Source organism: Anomalospiza imberbis, chromosome 4, assembly GCF_031753505.1.
Source record: "Anomalospiza imberbis isolate Cuckoo-Finch-1a 21T00152 chromosome 4, ASM3175350v1, whole genome shotgun sequence".
Lineage (NCBI taxonomy): Eukaryota > Metazoa > Chordata > Aves > Passeriformes > Viduidae > Anomalospiza > Anomalospiza imberbis.
In genome coordinates this window covers 44,652,818-44,679,193 of record NC_089684.1, presented here as the reverse complement: position 1 = coordinate 44,679,193, position 26,376 = coordinate 44,652,818, and the positions used below count along the sequence as shown (strand labels likewise).

The window sequence follows — 26,376 nt, the reverse complement described above, 5'->3', positions numbered from 1 at the left end:
CATGTAGTGTTCATTGTGCTGAGATGACCAAGCCAACATGTAGCCTCTAAAACCCAGACATGAAATTAAGCAAGTGCTCCTCTATGAATGCCTGAAGAAGCTGCATATCCCAACCAGTTCAGGAAAACCACTACTGAAGTGATGCCAACAGTGAGTTTGAAATACAAAAAGAGAAATAACCTGAAGAACAAGTGACCACAGGTAAAAGAGGTGTGAAAAAGGTATGGGAAGAGGTACAGAGCAAGCTGGTGAACTGTTGCTAACCTTTCCGAAGAGAAATCACTCTAACTAAATTAATAAGAAAAGCCACATCTTTTTCTCTGATGCTCAAATATCCAAGAACAAAAAATGTCACTTGGGCTTTCCTGGCTGCACCTGAAAGGCCCCATCACACAACTCTCCTCGAGGTGCTCCAGGGGAACTGGAAAAGCAGCAAACAAATGGCAACATGAAATCAAAAGCTGAGAATTATTCACACTAAATTGTCTCCCCTCAGTTGTCACTCCCAACCTCTTGCTCTAGCAAAGCTGAGTCAAAAACTACCCTGGAAACAAACCCCTCCTTTTGTTCTCTGAAGACTAGAAGTCTTTTTATATTTAAATGAAAATCTGTCAAACTAATTATGTGAATATGTAATGGTCTCATTCTGTACTCATTAGAGAACATGGTAATGGCCATAAATTCCTCTGACAGAGAGTGTATGTGTGAACATGAATGTCTGGTAACGTCTCATAACCTTCAGGCTGGACCACGGCTTTTGTCTCCGGGTTAGACCTCGAGAGACAAACAAAAGCCCCAGTATTGCTTAAATTAGATGCAAAGTGCTGTGTTACAGCAATATGATAAGCATGATTCTTGTGCACACAAACAGCCCAGGGGAGCGCAGGGACCGTTCCCACCGTGACAGAGACGTGGCCCCCGTGTCGGTCGGTGACGTCGGGCATTGTCCTGGGCCATGTACAATTTTCTGCTTCAGGATAAATAGGCAGTACAGCTGTTGCCGTGGATTGCTCTGAATGTCCCGTCAGGAGAACTTCAATGGGATGTGGCATTCCTGGCATTTCTTGTTGCTTTTGATATCCATAGATAAAGAGAAGAAATAAATATGGACAAGCAGCACAAAAATAAATGTGTATGTGTTATATCTCATTCATAATTGACATTCTTCTTTCACTCATTTCTGTTTATCCTTATGTACTGATGATGGGTAACTTTTAAAATAAAACTGGGCTGGCATTAAAATGGATCCCAGTCTGAAATCAACAATAAAAGGAAAAAAAATCTACATCAAAGACCATCCAATGCAACATGTTGGAGCTGAGGCAGAAAATATTGAAGAACGTTGATGATTCTGGAGACGTGTTGCAGGGTAGGAACAGCAACAACAGCAGCAACATTTTATAGGGAGAAGTGAGCTCCTGGGCAGGATGAGGCAGAAGACACAGATTCGTCTCAGCAGACTCAAGCCTGCATTCCAGGTTTTGTTTTAAAATGTTATTCTGAATGGTACAAAAAACAAAATGTGTGATAAACACTGAAGAGAGAATGAGACTATATCTTAACAGCCCTCAATCATCTACAGCCTTCCTTTGCTGATCCCACTGTCCAAAACCAAAACCACTCAATTTGGCTTCTTTCTCTTCCAGCCAGGGGATTGTGGGAGCATCCATGCCTGGATCAAGGATCTTATTCTACATTAGAACAGCTTTCAAGTAGAGAACACAGCAAAGACACAACCTGACGCTGAGGTACAGTTAAACGGAGCCAGAGCTTGTGACGGCTTGGTGCAGCTCAGAGCATCCCTCCACAGCTGGCTCTTGCTCTTTGCTTTTTTCCAGCCAAAAAACCAGCTGCCTTGTGCCTGTCGTTCAGGCTGGCAGCTCACAGTCCCCTGTCCCCAGCAGCTGTGCAAGAGTTCCTGGGGAGAGAGAAGAGGCTAAAGAGGAAGGGAGCACTGCAGAACCCATAAGAATACTCATACTGGCTCAGTGAAGAACTAAACATGACTAAAGACGCCAAGTACTTGATTTGAATTGCTGCTTTCCCCACCCCACTCCCCATGGTTTTTTGGGGGTCATTTATTGGGAAGGACAGCTGCAAAGAGCATGGCTATGACTGAGTAAGCTCCTGATTAAAGCCCAAATCTCTGGTTGCAGCAGCACTGCCGTTTTCCCTGAATGAGATCAAAAGTAAGAGATAAAACATATGAGGAGGTGAAAGGCTAATGGCTCCTGAAAATAGTTTGGTGGTGATAGGACTGAGATTATTTCTTCGAACAACATTTCTCTCATTAAAAGCAGGTAGGTATCAGATTTTAATGACTTGTTTTTTCCCATCTGGGTAGGGCCAGAAAGACTTTACTCCCCTGTTCTCCACAGCCGTCTTTCAGAAGAAATGCTTTACCTGCCTTCTTATCACGGTTAAATGATACCTGTGCTTGAAAGCAGGATTTCTATCCTTCTCTACAACCTTGGGCAAATATACCTGGTTCTCAGAGAGCTGACAGGAAGGCAAATCCCCTATTGCAAACTGACAGCTGTCAAGTGATAATAAATACCTGTAATAGGGAGAGGTTTATCCCTCCTCCCTGTACATATCAGCTTTCACTGAAATTATACCCTGCTCCCTGTGATCAAGCCACTGTAGCTGTGTGCCCAGCTTCAAACACAGCCCTGAGCACTGAGGGGAAAACTACTGGGTTTCCTCCCCTCTCCTCTTCATGACATCTCCTTGCAAAGGGCATTAAACTGCCAGTTCCATGACTCCCTGTTGTCCATGGGGGCTTCTCTGCAAATTTTGGTATTTATTGCATGCTGTTAGGCATAGAAATAAAATACTAAAAGAATACCAAAGAAACCAATATACTGTTTGAGAAATTTAAATACCCCTAACTTCTGAATGTCTCACGTCAAACCTCTTGAAACACTCATGTAAATTTGCAACTTACAAGTCCTCATCTTAAAGGAATTAAAACACTTAAAAACAATCCACTTTGCTGAGTCACAGCGAGAGGTTGAGCAATGTGCAAGAATGAGGCCTCAGCTGCTTGACAGCAGGAAAAAAAAGGTTAAGGTATGGGGAGAAAAGAAATCTGCATTTCAGAAGGGAATTTCCAGAGGAAAGGAAGGAGTAAAACCATTCAGACAGACTGACAGACAGTCTGTTCCTGCCCCTGCTCACAGAATAAAGGCTCTTTCAGCACTAACCCTTCCCCATGGCACACCACCTCACACTGGTGAACAGGAAACAGAGTTCTTATGTGGCAAAATCTTCCCTGGAACACAAGCTGGCATCTCTCAGTACCACCAGTGATGCTGAGCTACCTGTAGCCTCAGAGGATCCAGTCCCACCACTTCATGATGCAGCAAAACTCCTCAGCCACTCCTCAGGACAGAAGAGCTCCAGGGCCAGAAGAAACTGATGGGCACAACAAATCCACTGGGATTATTTACATCACTTATAACCTTGGTATTTGTAATAATAAGACAGAAGTGATCTCTGTTTTGTTGAGGACAATCGAGTGGTTGTACATCCACTGGAGACTTTACTGACCTTATGGCAAACACAAGTTTACATTTGATTTGAATAGAACAAGATTTTGGCAATTAACAATAAATTACACACAGGGGCTCATACCCCAGCGCAGAAAGGAAAACGCCTCTCCAAACTAAACACAAGCTGAGCTCTACAAAGCCCTTTCTCCTTCAGCACGCATCACTCTGGAGCAGGAATCCCAGCCCCGTTCCCGCTTATTCATGAGTGTGCGCATGCAGGAGCGGGGAAGAGGGTCGGGAAGAATTTCTTTACGAAAAAGAAGCAGCAGCCCCATTCCTGAGCCGCTGTTGCTATGGGCCCGCGGGGCTCACAACAGATGGCAGGAGAGCCATCCCTGCGCCCGGCTCTGAAGCCATCCACTCAAGCATGCCATTCGCATTCCCCGCATTCCGGCGGGACGTGGCCCCGGCCCAGGGCGGCCGTCCCCGCGACACCGCGCCGCCCTCTCCTCTCCCCGAGGTGCCCGCGCCGAGCCGCGGGGCCGGGATGTGCGGAGCAGCGGGAAGACAAATCCTGTCGGGATACGGGATTTCGGTACTGAGAGTTTCACTGCCTGGGAGAATGTGGTTTGCTGACTGGAGCCTCGGTCCTGGACATTGTCTGTTTCTGCGTCCTTGTAATGGTCTGATTGGGAGTGAGAAAACAGCACCGAAGGGCCTGATCCAGACCCTAATGCAGGGCTGGGCATCTTCCTGCTCCCAGGACGGAGGAAGCAGCAGCCTTCAGGATAAGAGCTTGAGGTGGGGAAGGCTGGAAGGCTGGACCGAGGCAGAGAGATCCTCTTTGCTGCAAAGACATCATCGCATCCTAACCACTTGAGGGGAACACAGTTCAGAGCCAAGGCCATGGCCAAAAAGGATTCACTGTCCAACAGGTGTTACAAACAGCTGAGAAGCGTGAGAGAAAGTGAGCAGAGAGAAACCAATGTACAGATGGTCTAAGAGAAGTGGCAGGTGGGGAAAAGCATGATTTAAAAAGCAGAGATGTCCAAGTGTATAGAAAAGGGACACCAAAGGCAGCACCCAAAGACTTCAGGTACAGGATTCTGCCTTGCTGCCTTATCTAGGCTGCAGTTGGGCAAGATTACCTGCAAGAGCCCCCAAAGTATGCAAAACCTTGATGAGGGTTGAACCCCTCATTCTCGGGGAGTTCGCGGTCCCAGACTCCCTCTTTTGTGCCCTGCAAATCCCACCTGGGAACCAAAGCATGCCTCTGACTCCCTGCAAAGCTCTCCCAGCTCCCAGGGCACAGCCAGGCTAGGGAAAATGCACCCTCGCTCCCGTTGGACACTTAATGGCAGCGTTCTGGTCTCCTACACCCAAACAACAGCCGGGCTGGCTCTGCAGTGAGGAATTTGAATGGGATTTGCCTGTCGCTTGCTGATCACACAGAACGGGACTCTTTGGGGCTAATTTGCATTTGGCTGCTGGAGTCACCGGGTTTTCCTTTTTCTGGGGGGTGTTACAGCGAGGATGATGGAGACAAAGGGGCAGATGCTGAGGGCTGGCCGTGTGCAGCTGGCCATCGCATTGTGCTGAGCTGCAGGGCTGCTCCGAGGCAGCCTGGGAAACGTGCTCCCTGCTCCCAGGCAGGCTCAGCCCAAAAGCCAGCGCCACTCTCTTCAGGGATGGGACTCGCCTGACCCTCCTAAATGCCGTCCTCCCAGAGCACCGGGGGGATAACGATATTTTCTAGTTTCTTTTATTTCCAATGCAGACTTGGAGCAAGCCTTAACTAAGAGGAAAGAATCTGACTTCTGCTAAAAGTCGTTCAGGTGGCTGCATGTGCAGTCTTTTCTGTGTAGGCATGCAGGAAATTTTCCCTCCCTCTCACACACACAATGGTTTAGATTTGGTATTTACGAGCTTAAGTTAGAAATAAAGGAGGAATTAAGTTTCCAGGTGGCTCTTTCTTTCTTTAATCTTTCCTATGTTTCTCCCTCCCTGTCTTTTCTATCAGTCTTTAATCAAATTCCTGCTGTTACTTTTATTGAACAAAGGAGATGCTGGCACAGACCTGGAGTGCCTCTGTACATGGGTTGCCCTCTAAAAGCCAAGTTGCTATGATTTATTACTAAATGGTCTCTGCAGGCTGTAATTTATGAAAGGCAGAAAGAAACGTCCAAGCTTTGGCAACTGAGGTAAATGCTAATATCTGGTAATTCTTCAGCCACTTGGGTTTCTATGAGGTATTGCCTTTAGCCCTTTGAAGGCATCCAACAGCCTTCACTTTAACACAATATACAGCACACCAGAGAAAACAGTAGCATCAGCCCAAGATGAATTTTTTTCAATTTGCTTGAAGGGGGTGACCACCAAATCTCTTTAATTCAGGCATCTCTTCAAATTTCAGATGGGAGGTTCCTCTCATTGCTACAGCCTGGGAACATGCTCACCCCTGTAGGTATCAGGCCGGGCAGCAGGGTGATGGGATCTGTGCTGTAAAACAACCTCTTCCTTCATGCTCTGGATCCTTGTCAGCTCCGCTGCCTCGGGAATCTTTAGGGATACTCCTATGCCCACTAGTTTTGCCCCAGTATTTCGCTAGCACCACTACAACTTGCTTTGACCTGCACTGCCAACTTTCCCTAAGCACACTGGATCACCACAGTTTAGATAAAAAACCAGCTACAATTTCCCTTGTAGTGCACAGCTAAAGCTTTGGCCCATACTCAAAGATAAAACAACCCCAAACAAACATCAAATTAAAAATATCCTAATAGCAATGAAGCAGCTAATGAGTTTAAAGATTAGTTAATGGGTTTACTAAAGGAGTTCATGTGTCAGAAAATACTCAAAATCAAATCCAAGTTCAATGAACTTAGTTTTATGATTCATGACCAGTCTAGAAGGGCGGACAGGTGTGTGTACAATATACAACAGGTCACCAAAGAATGCAAATTTGTGCAGGCCCAACTGGAGCTACAGTGATTGCCAGCACTGGAGCTGTACTAATTGCCATCTCTCATGAACCAGCCTCTTTCACATTCTCTCTCTGCTCCCTACAATGTTGCCATATTGATCAAACAAAACCATATCCCAGATTGTGGGGCTGGTCCATCTCTGTCCAACAGTGACGTAAAGCGTTGGCCTGGTTTGCCACCCACTTTAAATGACTCTCAACTTATAAAAGGTGAAGGCCAAGAAGAGTGCCACGAACTTGAGCATGGATTCTTCCAGAGTATAAAACTGCAAACTGCACCCTACAAATCGTGGTGCGGACGTGAGTCAGAACCCCTGCTCGCGAAGACTCAGTGTCCCAAGTGCATGGCATTGATATTACCCTTGGACACCGAGGGTGGGGATGCTAACATGCTGCACAGCTCTGGAAGCTCTCCCAAGTTCACTTCTCCTGTGAGCTCCTGGCACCTTTCTAGCCTGAGTCTGGGAACTTTGCTTAGATTGCCCAACAGCCTCCCAGTGACAGACCCTGAGCGCCGGTGCAGCACCGGCTCTCCGTTTGCTGCGAGCTCGCTTAAAACAGCGGCCGAAAAATGCCCCCCGGCACTGCATGAACACTCGTTTGCTCTGAACTTTATAATGCTCGTGAGGTTTAGGACAGAGAGAGTCCTTAAGACTCCCGCCCTCCGCTCTCCCCAGCCCCGCGGCGCGGTGCAGCTGCCGGCCCGGCACGAAGCCGCGCCCGGCTGGCTCTGCCGTGGCCACGCAGAGGCCGCTTACCTTTGGAGCCCCCAGAGCCAGGCTCAGGGATCCCCATCCTGCCCGAGGGGAGCGCGGTGCCGGCAGCGGGGAAGGGCAGCACCGCCTCGGAGCGCGGAGCCGCGGCGCGCAGGCACCGCGATAGCGAGCTGCAGATACAGGTGCTGTGCACACAGGCACCTCGGCACTAATCCCGCAGGAAAAAGCAGGAGGTTCGCTCGGCACAGGCAGCTCAGATTACTGCCCTCCTCCCCAGCAGTCGTCAGCAGGCCTGACAGACAGGAGCAGAGACCGTGAGGAAAGGGGGAATGTGCTGAGTGAAAGTGCCAGTCCGCTCTGCCCCGGCTCCCCGCAGATTTGGGCTTGGCCCCTCTTATAATTAACACTGGGCTTTGCGGGGAGAGAGGAGAAAAGAAACTACATCCAAGAAAAAAGTGTTTTCAGCCAGCCAGGAACGATCTATTGTTTCTCTCAAAGTTCACCCCTCAAATTTCAATTGAAAAATGTAATTGGGATAAGGGTGGGGGATAAACACGGTGGAGGAGAAGTGTAGCAGGGATGTTGGTCCCTAAGTTGGGGCTCAGCAGTCAACTGCAGGGCTGAAAAAGATGCCGCAGGAGAAGGTTGTTGACACTGGATGAAGTCCATGGAAATAATCCCAGAAGAGCACCTGGCCCTTAACCCACTAGACGCATCTTGCTACAGAGGAAGTCAGCCTAATGCAGCCAGGGAGGTTCAGGTGCTCTATACGCAGCCAGACTGCCTTAACATCCAAGAGAAAGCTGAAAACATACATTAAATATACATTAAATATATTAACATGCTTTTCCTACTAGGAGCAAAATGGTTCATTTCAGGCCAAAACATTTTCATTTAACCCTAAATAGTCCTCTTTTACAGCCCGTCTGTAAAATCAAAACAGTCACAATCTCACCCATACTTTTCACTACATTTTCTCTACTCCGATGTCCCCTTTACTGCAAGTAAAGGAAATACATCATCTTCTTCCACACGGTTACCTTCTTGAATGCCTCCACTCACCCCCTGACATTTCACCTGACAACAGTAATAATTTTTAAAAGCCTGGTAAACACAAAAGCCTAAGTGGTAACTCTGAGCTAACAGCCTCTTTTCAGCTTCTGAAACATGTATTTTTTAACCACTATTTCTGATTTTCATTTTCTTATGCATTCTCAATAGGAAAAAAAAAGTTATGGTTTATTATGAAGGTATAAGCTACCTAAAAATGTTTTACATACATGCCCTGCCTCCCTTCTAATGCCAAAGTCAGGCAGGAAGCTGAAGAAAGGGGGATTAGGAAAAAAAAAGTTCTATATTCTTTGTCCATCCGTGTTTGGGTGAGTTAGTCAGGCTGCTCTGCGCTACACACAGGAAGAGTTGTGCATATAAAAGACCATTTGATACTGTCTGTGCAGTGTCTGCTCTTCATTGTTCTTTTGCCTGAGATATTCCATGTATCCAGTCCTAAGGGAGAAACAATACCAAGGGATTTGGATGACCTGCACAAGCCCATTCATAAAAAACATAAAGGAGCTACAGTAATCACTACACCCTAACATCTGTTTTGCTGAAGTAAATCCAGGCAAACACAATTTATATCAGTAGGATTACATCAGTGTTCATTAACCTCTCCTGACCCCACCTCCCCTTCAGAGGAAACCTTGGACCAAGCAGGAAAAGCAAGGAAAAGATTGTGTGAAATAATTTTATATTAGTTGCTGAGAAACGAAATATTTAACCTGGCTGTGTACACATGTACATCTGTCCATATCAATGCCACCCAACCAAGAAACCCCTTATAAACCTATATTTATAGTCAGCTCCCATGCAACTGCAGCTCCTTCAGCAGGGATGATGAAATGCAGCTTTTCTCAGCTTTCCCTGCAGCTGCCCAGTGAGGGTGTCACCCTGCACCCCTCTGCACCTGGACGGGTAACCAGAACCCCTGTCCAGTCCAAGTATTTGCCCTGTGGACTAAAGGTCACCCTGGACACCATCCCAGATAGTGAACAATGCATTGAGTGCTGGGACAACGCATGTTTGTTTGTCTGAGTTTTCATACTGTTGTGATCTGATCCACCTCCAACCCAATCCTTGGGAAATTCCAAAAAAAAAGGAGATTCATGCTGTAAAAAGTACTTTGTAGGCCACTGGCAGAGATTTCCCAGCTTTTCCAGAGTCACTTGCTGACAAGTCCAACCCCAGGCTGATTATTGTGTGAAGAAGGCAAACTAATCCACAGGCACAGGGTGAGAGGAGCAGCTAATTGGAATGGCAGTAGCTGGAAATTCCTGGGTTCCTAATGCAGCTTCAGCTGAGGGGTCAGTCTGTAACATCCCCGAGACCATAACACATCACAGTGGCTGGCATTTATTTCTTTCCAAGGCATTTACCCACTGTCCCTATCAGTGATCTAAAAGCTTCTTTTATTCAAAAATTGTATCTAGATCTCCCTCACACTTACTAAAACCCTATCATTCCTGAGCTGTAGCCAATTAAGCCCTAGACAGTAAGGATCTGCCAGTGATTTAAAAATTAAATTCTGTTCAGCTCTCAGCTGTCTGTCCCTTCCTAATGAGACAGGAACTGCAAACATTTTGATGAATGCATGGGAAACTCCTCTATGAAAAAACTGATGCTGAGATACTAAAGACTGATCAGTTTGATCCATGACACATGGAAACGTTAAGGCCTTTCCTTATCTGGGCACAGGGTGTACAGGCCTTGGAAATCCCATCCAAATAGTGGGTGAGGCCCCTGGTATGCTTTGGCTAGTCACACCCATTGGCATTACATGAGGAGCTGCAGACTCCAACCAAAGGCTCATTTTTTTAGCAATAAAAGGATGCACTTTGAAAGAGCTGAGACACAAAGAGACATGAGCAGGGGCATGCTGGAAAGCTGAGGAGGAGTTCACAACAAACAGAAACCAGCACTAGACACAGACCACCCTGCCAGCCCTCGAATGCCAGCTTTGGCCTCTAAGCTGTCAGTTTTAAACATTCCATGTGCATGAAGCCTTCCTTTCTGCTGTTCCCCCAGTCATCAGCACCGAACAAAACCCAACCACACTGCAGAGCAGCTCTTTGGGAAGGCGCGCCTGCGCTGCAGCGGAGCAGGGCGTGGGCCAACGCAAATTCTAATTAATTTCATTCACAAAACTTGGATTTATCCAATGCAATTTTTTGGCACACTGTCAAATACGGCACAAAATTACATTAGTGTCATAAGAGGAAAGGATTAGTGGACAGACTTCTTTGAAGAATTGTGTTGGCACTTATCTTTTTGTAAAAATGCCAGCAGCTTCCCCTCTCTCCAGGAATAGCCCATTTTCTCCTGGTCAATGAGGGAAATCACTGCTCAGTGAGGGTCTAAGCCAAAGCCTTTTGCAGCCTGTGGGAATCTTTCCACAATTTCCATGGGCTTAAATCAGCTCTGAGCTGCAGATGTCAGCTGTGCAGACATCTTCCTCTGGCCCTTCGACACCTCCATAGGGTCATTTATCAGGTGGAGTGAAAGACTTTTCTCCTGTATTTTTTCCTAAAGCCTTAGTTATAGTAATATGCTGCCAAACCAAGATCAGCTCTGTAGCTATGGCATAAGTGCAAGTATTCAGGATGTCTGGGTTTAATTCCTGATCTTGCCACTGAGGTGTTTAAACGAGTTGATTAGAACCAGATCTGTCTGAAAATGCAGCACTGGCCCCAGGAGGCCCATGCAGCCCAGCACCTTCTCGCTCCCAGCATCTCCCCCAGGTCTCATCGTTCAGGCAAGGGGGCCCAGGGCCAGGGATGTGCCAAGAGAATTACCCAAATAACCCAAGTGATGCAGGGAATCTGTAGGGAAGCGTGAAAACAAACATGCAGATTATGGTCATAGCCAAGGATAAGCTTAATCCTTCCCTTTTGTACAGTTTTTAGCACAACGGGAAAAGGAGGATGTTTTCTATCCCCCCTCCTCCTTTATTTGACTTGTATTTTTAGTCTGAGGTTCTTTGAGAAGGAAAAGAATTACAGGCACTGAAAAGCCTGAGGCAGACACAAACCACTACCACTGAAAACAGAATATCAGCTACCTTGAATACTGATCTTTGTTACAATATTGTGTTCATCACATAAATAATACTTGAACAGGCTTCTTGCAGTCGCTGGTGTCAGAATGACTGGATATATGCTAAGAGCACACATGCATCTTGGAGCAAGCAGTTTTGCTGTAAATCACAGCTGGTTTGAGATTCATGCTTTGTCCAGTCTCACTGGCTCTGTAAACACAAGTGTCACTGTCACATCGCAGTCTGTGCTGGCCTGAGCCCCAAAAATAACACCCTGGAAGAGATCTGCAGGGCCCTTGCACAATGTTATGAGCAGAGCAAGGGCCTAAAACCCTTTTAATTCTCTGCAGAACATTTTTCATTGCTGTTCCATCAGCAAATATTAATAGAGCTTTGCATTAATGAACCCAGCCTGAGGCTGGATCCCTCCGCAGTGCACTGTCCCCTCAACAAGAACGACTGCACGTGCTGTGCCCTCTGCCCATGGCCTGTGGGACGCTTGGCTCGGGCACTGTTTGTGCTGGAAAGGGTGTGTGGGACTTGTCCCCTGCGGCCATGGGTCCCCTTGGTGGCACAGTTCCGCGTGCCACCACGCCTGGCTGCCCTAATTGCTGCCCTTATGGACACGCTGCATGTCCAGCCGTGTAAACAGTGTGATGCTCCCGCAGCCATTCCTGCCCACTGACCTGTGCAAAAGCCTATTTTTGGCAACTGCTCCAGGCCACTGTAGGGGCTGTAAAGCACACAAGGCCCTGCCCATTGTTTGAGCCTTATCTTCAGCTGATGAAGGCATGCACAACACAATTAGATTGATAGCACTGAAAAGGGTCTTTTTTTTTATTGCATCCAACTCTGCTTGGATATTGCAGTTGGAGAAGAAGCAAAAGCAAAAAAAAAAAAAAAAACAGGTTGGAAATAATTATGTATTTCACAGCAAACCAGCAAAGTCTTACTTCTTTTGTAGCTGTAGCTTTCAAACAGCTTTTCCTCCAACTGGTTAAAGATCAACTGAGTATCAAAACCTCTGTAAGGCAGTTTGCTGAGGACAGTAGGCCAGCCTCCCGCCACAAAATCCAACAAACTGGTCTCTCCAGTTTCCCATTGTGATTCACACCGACTGCTCCAAATGGGCAAACCCTGAGCAAAGCAACCTCCCCAGCATCAACCTGTGAATTCCTCAGCCTGAAGAAACTGGTTGTTCTCATGGTGAGAGACATTTGTAGCCAGCAGTGATTCAGGCACACTGAGTCACTCCCTGGGCTGCAGAGCGGCTCCTGCTCCAGCTGGTTCTGGCCTCAGCACGATGGAGTGGGAATGTCAGCAAGGTCCCTCAGAGCACACCAGTTGCAGGCCTGAGGTGTACAGGAATGACCAAACACACACATCTCTGAGTCCATTGTCCTGGAAATGAGTGGCCAAAACAAGTGAGGATTAGGCAGAGAGGCAGGACCTGGCTTTGGGAACAGCCTTTGAAACAAGGGAGGTGTGAGTAGCTGTGCTAAAGAAGCAGAGAAAACTGAACATTTGAAAACTGTCATTGAGGGCTTCTGAGCTGGGGACAAGACAAACAAAATGCAGCTAGAGAGCATCCATGAAAACTGTTCAACATTTATCTCCCAAATAAAGATCCTCTCAGGAAATAGGCACAGGATTTCCTTAACACTGGGGCTCGTTAGGGCATTCTCTCCCTCTGCCCTACTATAGGTCTGTGAGCAAGGAAGCAGAAAGTGTATAAATTCACAGCTTCATGTCTCTCCTCCTGCAAGTTCCTTCCTGGGGACAGCAGGACATTTGCACAGGAGTGAGAGGCAGACTGTGGTCCTCGTGTACTAAATACTCTGGTGCTGGTCATGTGAGATAGATAATTTTTCTTATTGTTATTTATTTTAGCCTTTTCTCTTGCCCTGAATTTTCCCTGATTTTGCCTTCACATTTCCTTCTTTGAAGCTATTCCAACTTTTCCCCTCCATTACACTGATCAATCAAACTTGAGTTGATGAAGACTGATGATGACACATCAGTTCTGACATTCCAAGGGAAGTACCACATCATTGCATCAGCCAGTCTGCAGACCTGCAAGGTGTTGTAATCTACTTATGCTTAGTAACACATGGAGAGGCTCACCCTTTAAGTACTAAAAGCTTACCTTTGTCCTGAAATAAAAACCAAGATTATATAGCAATCTGAGTATGCTGTCTGGGCTATGGCACAATACATCTGATTTTAAAAATGTGTGCTTTCTGTCTGGTGTGATGGTTGGTGTCACCACCACACCGTTACAGAGAACTTCTGAGGTTTTCATTTGAAAAACAAACAGCTAAACCTTCAAAAACATGCTGACCTGGAATATGCTCTGCAGAGAGCCAGAACCACATACACCAAGCAGACTTTGCTGTTGTTTGTATATGACTTTTAAGGAGTAAAGTCCATATCTGTGGGAGTTTGTGTCACCCCATAAGGAAGAGTTTCTGTGAATACTGAGAGCACTGAAAAATTCAGGTTACAAACAGGTCAGGAAGTGTTCAAACTGCTGGTACTTGCAGCAAGCAACCCTAATCCATTTCAGTTCAATTGTTATGGCAAATTTACAAAAATCAGCACCACAAGCATTTCAAAAATACTTTATTTTCAGATGATGTAGTATTGCAAATCTCCAACCAACCAAACCTGATCCCAGTGGGAAGCAGGTTAGTGCTGCCTTTACCTGGCTTAATGGCTAAACTCCTTCTGTCTGAGGTCAAGGTAATCTGCACCCCTTTCCTCTTTTCTCACCATTCTCCTCTGGAATCCTTATTTTATCTCTTCTTACCTTCTAGAAGTGGAGACAAAATCTCTTCTTCTACCCTGGCCAGTGTGCTGAATCTGGCCATTTCTGGTGATGGAGTGACTTAAGAGGAACTTGTGAACCACTGCCCAGGGAGCAGTCAGGACCTCACATTTCCTGATTTTTGCTGCCTTCATGCCAGCACTGCAGGGTCAGCTGGCATTGGGTCAAATTACCTGAAGGCTGGGCTCTTAGCTCTTAATTGCAATTTTCCAGTTCTAAATTTATGGATTATCACTGAGCTTTAAATGTGCACAAAGGATTCAAAGTACCTTGGCAAGGGAATGGTATGTGAATGTAATACCTCTAAAAGTTAATCTGCTTGATCCTTCTGTTGGTGATGAATGAAGTCATAAAAGACTCTGAACCAAATTTTTTCATGTTTGCTATAGTAATCCAAACCAGAAAAACATCAAAACCCCTTGCATACTCTTTAAAGAGGGGAAAAAGGTGGAAAGGTGTGGGGAATATAAAAAATGCAGAGAAACTATTGCACTGCTAAACAAACAGGTTCTTCTTCCACAGTTTTGCTAAGATAGCTTGAATTAAACATTTTGTTCAGTCAGTACAGTTGGATTACAATCTACGTGTCTTGAAGTAAAAACCAAATCCAAAAGGTATTTTTGGAAAACACTCAAATTGCAACCAACTCCTTTTGCAAATCCTCTCCGAATGGGTGCACAAACCATGTAACAGTTCTTTATATGAATATTTAGAATTTGCTGTAAGGTTACCTAAAGATGTTTTAGTTAAACAACCAAATAAAGTCAGCAAGAGCACAAAGTACAGCCCAGAGAGCAGGAGGGTGTCTGAGCTGGTCCTACCTGCCCAGCTCAGGCATCACCACTCAGATGTTATTCAGTTATTCCAATTTAGTGATCCAAAATGACACCTTTTGTTTGAGTAAAGACAGCTCCCCAGCTGTGCTGATCTTTACCCAGCTTCCTTTTTGGCTAAGTGTGGAACTTGAGGACAGAGCACTCCATAAAGTGATACCAGCTATCACTTAACTGGCACAGAAAGAAACTGGACGTGGCCACAGCAAAAGACACAGAGGTAGCATTTCTGTTAAGGTTTTAAAAAAATAAACAACACAAATTCCACACCCAAACATCTTTGATTCAAAATCCTCTATCACTCACCTGCAGAACACCAAACAGCTCCAAATCTTGATGAGGCCAGTGGAAATCTTTCTGCTGCCACAGCAACAGTGACAACATGCAGCAAATGAGGTAAGAACTATGTACAGAATTGTCACCCTTTGACAGGGAGCCCCAGGCACATGGCAGGAAGATGGGACTGCTTGTACATCACTGAACAGAGATCCTGAAGTGTCATGTGGCAGGGGAGCAGTGCAAGAGAAATGGCTGTTTGACATGCTTGGACATATCAGTGACAAAGGAGTCCCAGTGATACTGGCTGAAAGAACAAGCATTTGCCCTTGGGCTCATGCCTGTGTGCTCAAAACAATACTTGTGCTCAGATTAGGCCAAGCCATAGGCCTCCAGCTGGAGAAGTGAGGGGCATGGCTGGGTGGCCTGTGAGGCAGGAGGAAGACAGGGAATGATTGTGGCTCTTGCCTACCTGCGGACGACAAGCTTCAGCTTCTTGTAGGAGCCTTTCACCAGGGAGATGGCCTCTCTTCTGGAGCTGCTCAGCTCCACCTCGTTGATGTTCACCACTTCATCACCAGCCTGCAGCTTGGAAGGCAGGGAATCTGCCTTCCCTCCCTCTTCGATCTGCACAGGGAAGAAGGGAGAAAGTTAGACGTGCCTTACATGGTTTAGCTTTCATCTGCAGAGCTGAGTGTGTTTCTGTTCAAAGAATTTATCTACTCCAAACTCTGCTCTTGGATTAAAAAACCTGGTCTCCCTTTTCCAGCCAGCTCACTCAAAGGTCTGTGCTTGCCACCCCTACATTTCATATAGAAGGGAGCTGGGAATTAGCAGACAGATGAGTTCTGCCAAGAAGCACTGTTTAGAATAAGCCTGAAAAGTCTTTGGTATTTGGAAGCAATGAACTCCAGCAAAAAACAGGCATGGAACTCCTCTTGATAAGAGCAACCAGGCACCAGCCCAAGGGCAAAGCCAGGATTAGAAGAGCTTGGATGTGATTTTTTTTGTTCAAGCTCCCTTTTGGGATCCAGATGCCTGATGAACAACAGCTTCTTTCTTACTGGCCAGCAGCAAAGCAGGAGCACTCAGGTGTAGGTAGTTAATGAAGTGCAGCATCTCTGTAGGGTTTTTCAGCTAGGGATATAAAGAAAGTTTTGAATTTTATGAGAAAGTAAGCAGTCTGCTCCAGGCTATGTAGTGGCAAAGCTAGAAGCAGAGTCTTAGGGCACTTCCCTCTGCTTTGTACAGACCCTCACATACTCAGCGTAGTGACTCCCCATCTGTGTGCCAGCAGAAATACACCAAGTCTGGAAAGAAGTCAGTGACAAGACAGAGGACAAGAAAATCTGGCCCAGGATCTCGGAATTGCAGCCTTCTGCACTCATGCACTCTCTCTGCAAAGGGCCAGGTTAGGCACTGCAAATCCTGAGTTCCAGGAGACTCGGGAGTGCCACCAGCTCCAAGTGCAACTGAAAATTACTTAGACTGCAAAACTTGCCACCACATCTGCTATTCAAAGCACCTGCCAGTCCCTGCTCCACAGAGGCTGTGACCTGTGTTAGCAGATGCCACGGGACCCACACTCCTGTGGAGCGTCTCCTGGCACAGCAGAAGTATGACTGCATCCTTCAGGCACTCACCTCCCCAGACATCCAGCTGAGACAAAGAGATGTGGCTGGATTGGGTTCTGCCTCAGATCCAGGCAGGAAGGGCAGCTATTTGCAGGGGTGTGATTTTTGGAGCAGTGGAATTGCATGCATACTTCTGGAAGTTGCTTTTATTTCAAGTCAGGCCAAGCAGTGTGTAATTAAGCCATGCCCCAGACATGTAACTCAGCACATGCAGACACACTGCCCAGGTTTTTACCAGGGCAGTAGTTTCGGTGTTGAATGGTGATTTCTCACAGGCAAAGAGGGTCTGTTCCTCTAAACCAAGGAGTTCCAGCCCAGGTACCTTCTAAAATGTAAAATCTGACTTCCCCAAACATCAGCCAATAAAGTCTCCAAACCCCCTACAAAGGGAGGTAGAAATCATTGTCATTCATTTTACCAGGAAGTCATTCCACTGATGAATGAGTTTTTTCTTTTCTTCTTAAGAATGGATAAAACCACAGGAATGAGCCTTCCCATAAAGAGCCTTGTATCACAATTACCAGGAAGGGTGAGAGATGAAACATTAGCCCTTGCTGCCAGTATAAATAAATAACAAACGAAAAATGCAGTATTGCTGCAGTTTATTGCTGCTGTAAAGCAGAACAGGTGGGTATCATTTCAATGAAATACAATAGTGGGGTACTAGGGGTTAGATTAACTTGTGATATAGTCAACAGAAGGGATTTAATGTTTGTTTTTGCTTTATGTTACAGCAGGTATATTGGAGAAAAGTCCTGTTTGGAAAAATATGTTCTGTAACAAATACCAGCTACTTCAAAGGCTGTGATACTCATCAGAAGCATTTGTATTAATTTGTGCCTGGATGAACCCTAACCTTAAAAAAATCAGCAGAATCGTGATGTGTGCTTTAACATCTAACAATTCCAATTGAAATTATATATTTGAGGTTTTTCACTTCACAGGAACACTGTTTTAAGGTTCTCTTTGCAACTACATGGGCTAGACCTTCCTTTTTCTCCTTTTTTCAGTGAAAATGGACATTTGGATTCTTCCATATTCACCTTTATAAAGAATGTGAAATCAAACACTTTCAGGGAAGACTAAACCATGCGATACTTCTGATAATGCTGATAATGTTATTAACTGCTCTGAAAGAAATCTTTCTTCAAATCCTGATGCATTCCAGCTTATCCCTATGCCAAGGGCTCTTAAACTGCAGCCTGCAAGGCCAAGCAGGCAGCCAGAGTACCAGAGTAAAGGATGCCTTGAAGGAACGTTTGTTAGCACGAGTAGAGTCATCTGCAAGTTACTCCAGAGGCTGAAAGTGAATTGTTTTCCTCCTGTGTACTTAAACTGTCCACAAGCAAGACCTAAAACCAGACCCACATTCTGCCTTTGGAAGCTTTTGATGGCAGCATCAAACCTGTATTACTTATGGACTTAGAGAGACTATAAATGGAGAAGTGGGCTTACATTTTATTGTTGACACAGTTCTCTCATCTATTACCAACCTGTTTGCATTCTCATCTGTCATCTACCCAGCTGGGGTTACCTGGATACAAATTCCTGAAAGTTCCTGGAAGAAAACATTCACAACAGGCCTGTGACCTGGTACTACTGCTCAGAGAAGCAAAAAAGGCAAAAAGACTCATAAGGTTCCATCAAAAGTCCAGAAACAAGGCCTTGTCTCCCAAAACAAAGCTCAGATGCTTCATGTCCATTCTTCCTCTCTGTACGCCTCTGAAAATATTTGTGTTTAAGGAGTGGTGATATTTCACGGGAAGGATTGTGTGATTCAAACAAAACAAGCTGCACTATAAACACAGAGCTCTATCACAGTGTAACAATTATCAACAAAGCAAACAAACCTCAACATACAGGTAACCTTTTTAAATGAACACCTGCTTCACTGCACGAGGGTGCCCAGAGCCCAGGATGGGATGTGCTGGAGGCACAGAGTCAAGGATGGGAGATGTGTGCACGCCGTGCAGCCCACAGTAGCCAAACAACACCAGGCGGGGACCGCTTCTGCCTGTGGTTCCCTGCTCTGACCAGCCTGACTCGCCCTGTGCACCAGATCCTGAGTGAGCAGAAATGGGAAGGAGAATTTTCCAATGTTCCCTAAATCCCCAGTGGATCTCAGTGCTGTCACTCAGCCAGGGCACAGCCAGCACTGCAGTCTGCTGTTTTCAGTGTGCAAGTGGAGCAGCCATTGCCAAAATCACCCTCAATAATCACTTGTGGCAAAAATGATATGGCAATAAGCTACAGGACCTCATGAAAGGGGCCAATCAATAGCCAGCAAGACCTGTAATGGTTTATTTAAGCTGAGAAAAACAAGGTGAAATGCAGCCACCAAACCTCGTGGCTGTAAGGATTGTCACTCATCCATCAGGAGCAGGAGCAGCCAGCAGGAGCCAGCCAGCGACTGAAGTTTTTTTCCTTTTGGCTGAATTAGGGCAACTGCTCTGCCAAGTCGAGTTATGAGAGGTGACTCTGGCAAGTATGGGGTGGAGGAATCCTGAAAATCAGTCTGGCTTTGAACCTTTGGGGCTGGATTCAATGGCTGGTGCTTACTACAGGTGCTGCGTACAGAGCCCAGGCAGTGCCAGGAGGGGAGAACAACCCCTTCTCCTTGAAATCAGCAGGAGCATCTGTTCAGCAAAACATGTCAATAGTATTGACTTTTATTTTCCATGCCTCAGTTTCCCACCTGGGAAAGGACATAATTGTTCTACCTTGCTCTGTCCTGTCTAATTAATGTGTGAGCGCTCTGTGGGTGGTGATGATCCAGATCCTGGCTCTTATCCCAGATGTCTCTGCAAATCCCTAGCTCCCAGGCCCTGGCCCTGGAGAGAGTCCACGCCAATTAGAAACATACAACAGCAAAGTATCCCTTTCCAGAGGGTGTTCCCCCACCCATCCACAGGATGGTTTCTATCTCTTGTGAAATCCTATCAAACTTCCATGATTCCAGCATGTCCTGCCCACCTCTTCCTTTCTCCTGTTTACCACAAACCCATCGAGCCAATTCTGTCAGGCTCTTTTGGTAGGACAGGACAAGGAGCTCCCTGTCAAGCTGGCTTCTCCTAAAATGCACCCACTTCAAAAAGCCTCCACAGTTTCCTCAGGCTGACGCAAACTCCAGTCCTGCTGTTGTCTTTTCTGCAGTACAGCCTTCCATGCCCACTGCCCTTTGCTGAAAATCCCACAGGCCACCCCTGGTCCTGCTTTGCATGAACATTCCAGACTATTTTCCTGCATTAGAGGAGGCTTCTTGTCACTCAATAGATCCTGCAGGAGACTTCAAATCCATGTGTTCCCCCTTTTTTTTGGCTTACTGTAAAAGCAAGAAGTTGCTTAAGCAGATCACCAAGGATACATAAGACTTACTACTGCTGCCTTTTGTTTGGCTCACTATGGTTACTGTAGGTTTGAAGAACATTGGCTGAGAGCCTTTCTTGGTTATTTTAAAGAAGTTTTCTTTATTTATCCCTCTCTTCCCTTTCTTCTAGGAGCTTTTGTAAAAACAAATTCTCTGCAGCTCTTAAGATGGATTATTCCATCTTTTGTGTCCTTTCTATGATGGTACGTGTGATTCCTAAGTTGCAAACTTACTTGCTCAAGTTTCTCAACAAAAAAGAGGAGCAATCAAGCAAAGATGTGTGCACACTGTATGCAGTTGCACAGGTGAGAGCAGAGCCACACAGTAGGTTAGGACAGTTCCTGGGGGACACCTGGAGATGCCCTGGAAAAAACAGCAAGCCAGAATAGCCGGGTGTTGACAGAAGCAGCAGAAATTGTAGTGACAAACTACTTCCCTTTTCGTGTCAGGTATTATAATGATGGGAAGAGAAGCATCATATATGAACTGCTGGAGGTGGCTGTTCAGAATTCCTGAGCTGCTGAAAAAGATTTTATAGGAGCGACAGGGTGAAAGAGAAAGCAATTTTCCCCCATGAAGGAATAGGGAGAGGGAGCTTTCTCTGATGCAAGGAGTCCCTGACTTTCCCAGGAGCAGCATTACAGAAAGAGGTTCTCTGCTTTAGATCTCTTGTTTTCAAGTATTTTTCTGGAACCATTTCCATTCTTTCCAGTGGCTAAGATGCGTTTCTGTTGAATCTGGGGTTCATCTCTTCACGAGGTCATCATCACCAGTGCAATGTGAGGGAAAGGGTTAAACCAGAAAATCTGACTGTATTCACTGCAAATTCAACAGCCAAGTTTTTAGTCACTTTTCAGAGCCCAGACTGGAGCTTCAAACTGGGAAGACTGGGATGTTTCATTTACCTGTCCACTGCGAGGTGTAGCAGAGCCACACCAGACCATTTGTGCATTGCAGCCAGTGCAGAGCAGGGCACGCATATTTTGTCTTTCTCAGAAAACTCACTGAGTTGCTGAATTGATGTGGGCTTTATGTTGGAGATTTTTAATCCCCTGTGGAGTTCAGGGATGGTTCTCAGACCTAAAAACAAAGTTGCAGAGCTGCTGAATGTCTCCAGAGGATATGGTGCTCCCCTCGTTCAACCTTAATTCCATGTCACAACTGGGGGGCAGTGACATGCAGCAGACAGAAATTCCTCCCCATTGTCCCCAACCTCTGTGTCATGTGACAGAGCAGTTAAGATAATTCAATCAAGAAATAGTTAAGTCATAGTTCTCCCCCTGGAGCCATGTTTCTGTTGGATTTCCCCATCCCTAATGCATACATGCATCTCGAGAGAATTCAGCTATTGCCATTTACTCTAATCTAGGGAAAGAGTTTCCAAATTAGTTATTGTTTTATGCTGCAGCTAAGCAAGGAAGACATTTTTCTCATAGTGTTCCTGCATTGTTCTACAATAATATTTCTGTTCCCAAGTATAAAGAACAGTCGTGTGCAGACTAATTTATGCCAGGTGTTCATAGAAGGTTCATATTGAATGACTTCACCTTGAGAGGCTGAACTTTATTCAGTGGAAGAACAAGTCAAACTCCACAGTTTTGAAGGGTTAGCAGTGCTCTGAAACCTTTCCAATACTTTAAAGTAAATCTGTTCTTTAACACAGGCAAAAGAAGGCATTTTCTCCCACACTGAGCCTGAACATGTTAATGAACACGGAGGATGTGAGTGCAAGTGGTACAGATGGTACAGTGGCTGTGGGCACCAAAGCTGCAATCCAGCTGCAGCTATGCCAGTGGGATCCATTCACGAGGGATGCAAGTTACTGACAAGTAGTGAGGATTCAAGGTCATTCCTAGGACTGCCCTGCAGGCTCCAACACTTCCACACCTTTCCATTTCCTGCGTGATTGTTTCCTGTCCTGGGAGCAAGGTTAATCTCATCAGCCAGCCCCTCAGCAAAACGTGGCAAGAAGCAAATGGAAAACAGATTGCTGGCTTGGGCTCCAAGAGATAAGGAGACGTGTCTGGATGAGTTTGCGTCTGACTCCTCTTGGCGACTCTAAATTCCTAAGCCAGTGGAGGAAAGAAGGCTTAGCTCTTAAGATAATTTTCCACCTTCTTAAGCACAAAACTGTTAGGCTCCCACAGAGATTTCTACAATTAAAAGAGGAAGGAGCAGGAAAAATCAAGTCTTTTTCAACTAATGCACAAAGAAAGATGGGCCTGTAATGCAGCTTTGATTCAGGTCTTCAAGAAGCGTTCAAGATCTTTTCTGTAACAAGAGGCAAAACTAACAATACATTTTCTCCATCCCTCTTCGATTATACAAGACAAGGAACTAATCTGTGTTTGCTGTGGGTAACGCCTCGAGCCATATGAGGCTTGGTACAAGCCTTTTAGAGGCTTGGTACAAGCACCTTATCATGGAGAATTCCTGCCCCAAGCTCTCCAGGATCAATGGGCAGGTTTGACAAACAGAGGGATGGAAAACAGATGTGGAAAAGCTGTGATGATCAAGCAGAGAGGCAGCACCAAAATCGGCTCTCAGCTACACACGGCCAACATATGGATTGAACCTCCCGGCAGGGAGAAGAGCAGCTGCAGGACAGGGCAAAGCCAGCTGGTTCTCAGCCAGCATAAATCCATCACCAATGCCTCTTCCTGCCTTCCCCTCCTGTTGCTTACAGCCTACAGCAAGCAGGCAAGGCAAGGAAGACTGAGGTGCACCCAGGTCAGCTGCAGAACAGCGATACCAGTGCAGGTGCAGAGCAGTGCTTGTCCTTTGAGGGATCACTTTGTCCTGTTCTTCCTCTGCTTCCTGCTTCCAGCTCCAATCCTAGCCTGCAGAACACACCCTGCCTGTGCTCCTGGGAATCTGAGAGCACCTTACTTCTCTCCTCACTGTTTGGTTTTTGTAAACAATCCATTCCAAGCATGCCACAGAGTGTATAGCACCAGGTGACACAAATACTGGGACCTGGAGCATGTTAACTTGATCCTGTTTGGTCTGCGGTGATTATCAGCCAATATCAGCTCAAGGGGCTACAAGAACTCATTCCCTGTTCCTCTGTTGTAGCTGATACAGCTCGCCCCTCTCCAGAGCACACAAAGCCAGTGGCTGCATATGGCTGAGAGTTAATATTTGCTTTGCAAAGGGAGAGTTAAAAATAGCTGTTTGCCAAAGAGTCTGCTGGAAAGGTCTTCTGCTCTGCCCCAAACACACCCAAGTATTCCTTCTTTTCACACTGCTTTGCCATCCTGCCCCTAACCTTACAGTCCTTCCTCACATTTCTCACAAGGTTTCTGTAATTAAAAACCCAGTCCCTACAACATTTTAACAGCAGGCCCATTACAGCCTAGACAAGAGGCTGTCAAACTTGTGGCCACCCAGCATAGGAGACAGCACTGCCTCACAGCTATGGAGTCAATGGCACTCAGTGTTCCTCACCCAGTGCCACGCATCCCTCAAAAATGGAGATGGGCCTGTGGAAGCAGCTGTAATTACTAAAACTGAGGTAAGGTGCTGTTCAGGGACTGCCTGAACCCTACGAATCTTAGGGTATACAGTCAGTGGCATTAGCTGTTCCCTAATTCTTCCCACAGGCACTTGTACAGAGCACACACACCATCCCCAAACAGCCCTTGGTGGTTGCAGTGTATCCCTCAAACTATGGGATGCTACAGACTACCATTCACTCACAAAAAAGTTAAAGGTGCAAGAATTGGCCCACCTCAAAAATGCCTCCTTTGGCACTGAGTGCAATTGGATCAGTTTAGGAACACGTCGTTACTTTCTGCTGTTGGCAGATTCTTTTGCTGTGCACTGCATGGCCTTCTGTACCTTTTGTCCCCTCCCTCTGGCCACCCTCGCCATCTAGGCAAACAGACAAGTTGGAGATGTGTCTGTTAAACTGCATTTGTTCCCTACTCCAAGGACAACTGTTCAAGGTTTGGGAAAGCCAACCCTAGCGTCACAGGAACAGCCATAAAAGGAAATTCAGTCACTGCTTTAATCTCCTGGCTGTTCAAAAAACAGGGCACAAACAGCAATGTGCCCTTTTCTACAGCAATGTGCCCTTTTCTACAGGATGTTTAACAAATTTTCCCACACTTTTGTATTACTGTTTTTATACTTGCTTTTCTGACCTATATTGCTGTAACCCCCTGAGGCTTGACAGGGTGACCAACTGCCAGGAGACTTGTTTGGGATTGTCTCATTTTGGGGTAACTGGAAAATATTCTCAGGTAAGAAAATATGGCTGAGACGTACACACCTGGGATCAGTTTGGAGGAGAAAGGAGACAATGAGCAGCTCTCAAAGGACAGTGGTCAAGGTTTTTTTTCATCACATGATTAGGCAGTGAACTTCCTGCCTTGGCATATTGCTCACATGGATTCATAGCAGAAATGTCAAGAAAACCCACCCTGCAATCAGGTAATTCCATAAATTAGGTGAATCTAAAGCTATGGGACATTCTGGCTATTGGAACAGGTAGTACTTATCTTTCCTGTAGACAGATCCTTGGCCCCAGCATGGCCAGTTACTGCTTTTGATGTTTGCCACTTCTCTTTCCCTTATTTTCCTTTCCCAATATTAACACTTCCATTATACCTATTATAAATAGCAATAATGATAGTAATGAAAACAGCAGTAATCATCCTCAAGAACTCTCCTTCCATTAGCTAATTTGACCTTTCAACACCATGGGGAGACAGCAGCAAATATTGTTCCTAAATTAGAGAGGAATAAAAACAGGAGCCATGTTTATGTAACTTCTCCAGGGTCACAGAAAGCACCACACAGCAGTTCTGGAGCTGCACTCCCAGCTCTGACTGAGGTCACGCTGCACTGATGCCAAACCAGACTCCTCACCTTGAATATTCCACCCACGTCCCCAGCACTGGGGCATTTTCTCTCACAGCACTCTTCCCTTTCCTGCTGAGGGAGGAAGTGCTCTTGCATGTCCTTCCATCATTATTCCTGGTTTCCCACTTGTCTCCACAGCTTTAATTCTCCTGTTTGCTGTGGTTGTCCTCTCCCTCATGATGCTATCATTTCCCTTTTTGCCTTTTGCCCCTCTTTATTATGCTCTTCTTCCTCCCTGAGCCCAGTAATACAAACCATTAACCACTAAACAGTCTATATCTGAGAAGAAATAAAAACAGCTCATGCAGCAGAGCCGTGCTTGATGAACCGACTGGAGCTCTTGCCAGGATTCAATAGCTGATAAAGGGATTTAGGTATGCACTTCTCCCTCATTTTAATAAGAATCAGACATCAAAATTTTTAGTCACTCTTTGAAGATCAAAGCTTAGAGCAGCCAACAGCAAATAAAACTGAGCTGAACATTCAGCGAGGTGTCCTTCAGGGCAGGAGAGTACTGCTGGCATCCTTAGGGATGAGCAGGAAAAGCTAACAGACTTTCCAGAAGGAGCTGAGCTGGCTCACCCCAGCATCTTGACTCAGTGCCAGCTCACACCCCCTGCACAATGCCACAGCCAGAGCTCTCCTCGGACAGAGAATGGATGGCAACAGCGTATGGCTCAGAGCGACGGTGCCGGGACAAAAGAGGAATTTCACGGTCCAAGCCATTGTCATCACATCACTCTTGGCAAACCCTTTCTTCATTCCCCCAGCCTTCTGCAATTATTAAAAGTTCTTCTCAAGTGAATTTATTGCCATGAAAGATGCCAGGCTCATAGCCCAGGAGATTCCTTTTCTTTGCCTACAGATCAGCTTGTCACCCCTCCTCCCTGCCACCTTCTTCCCAGTTTCTTTTGTCTCCAAGGAAGACTCATCCTCTGAGATCTTCAGGGATGGTCAGCTCCACAAATCCAAGGGCAGCAGCTAGTTTTATAGAATGAGCATTTCTATGTAGCAGGCTATCCAAATGGAAAATGCACGGGAACTGAAGCGCCTGTTCTTGCTCTGGCCATGTGGATGCCTTGAAGTGCTCCCTGGTCTTCCTGAGAGCAGGAGAGAGATGGAGGAGCACGTCACATCTCCCTATGAGGGAGATTAGATACCCAGCCCCGGCCGCTTCGGCCCTGCAGTCACTATCCTTGTCCTCTGCTGCCACCCCGCGGCTGCTCCACATTCAGAGACCGACTGCTTTTCCATGGAACTCATTTTTCAGTGGAAATAATTTTTCAA

The 26,376-nt window shown here is 46.0% G+C and overlaps 1 protein-coding gene across 3 annotated transcripts in view; it reads right to left on the bottom strand.

The window, feature by feature from the left end:
- The window catches only part of SHROOM3 (shroom family member 3), a 115,106-nt gene that overhangs the window by 63,003 nt on the left and 25,727 nt on the right, over window positions 1–26,376 (bottom strand). For all 3 annotated transcript variants that reach the window (XM_068188228.1, XM_068188225.1, XM_068188226.1), the window contains one exon: window positions 15,695–15,849. Coding sequence is in view for 2 of the 3 variants with exons in the window: in XM_068188225.1 (XP_068044326.1) it covers window positions 15,695–15,849 (155 nt within the window). In the remaining variant the exon portion in view is untranslated. The remainder of the gene's footprint in view (window positions 1–15,694; window positions 15,850–26,376) is intronic.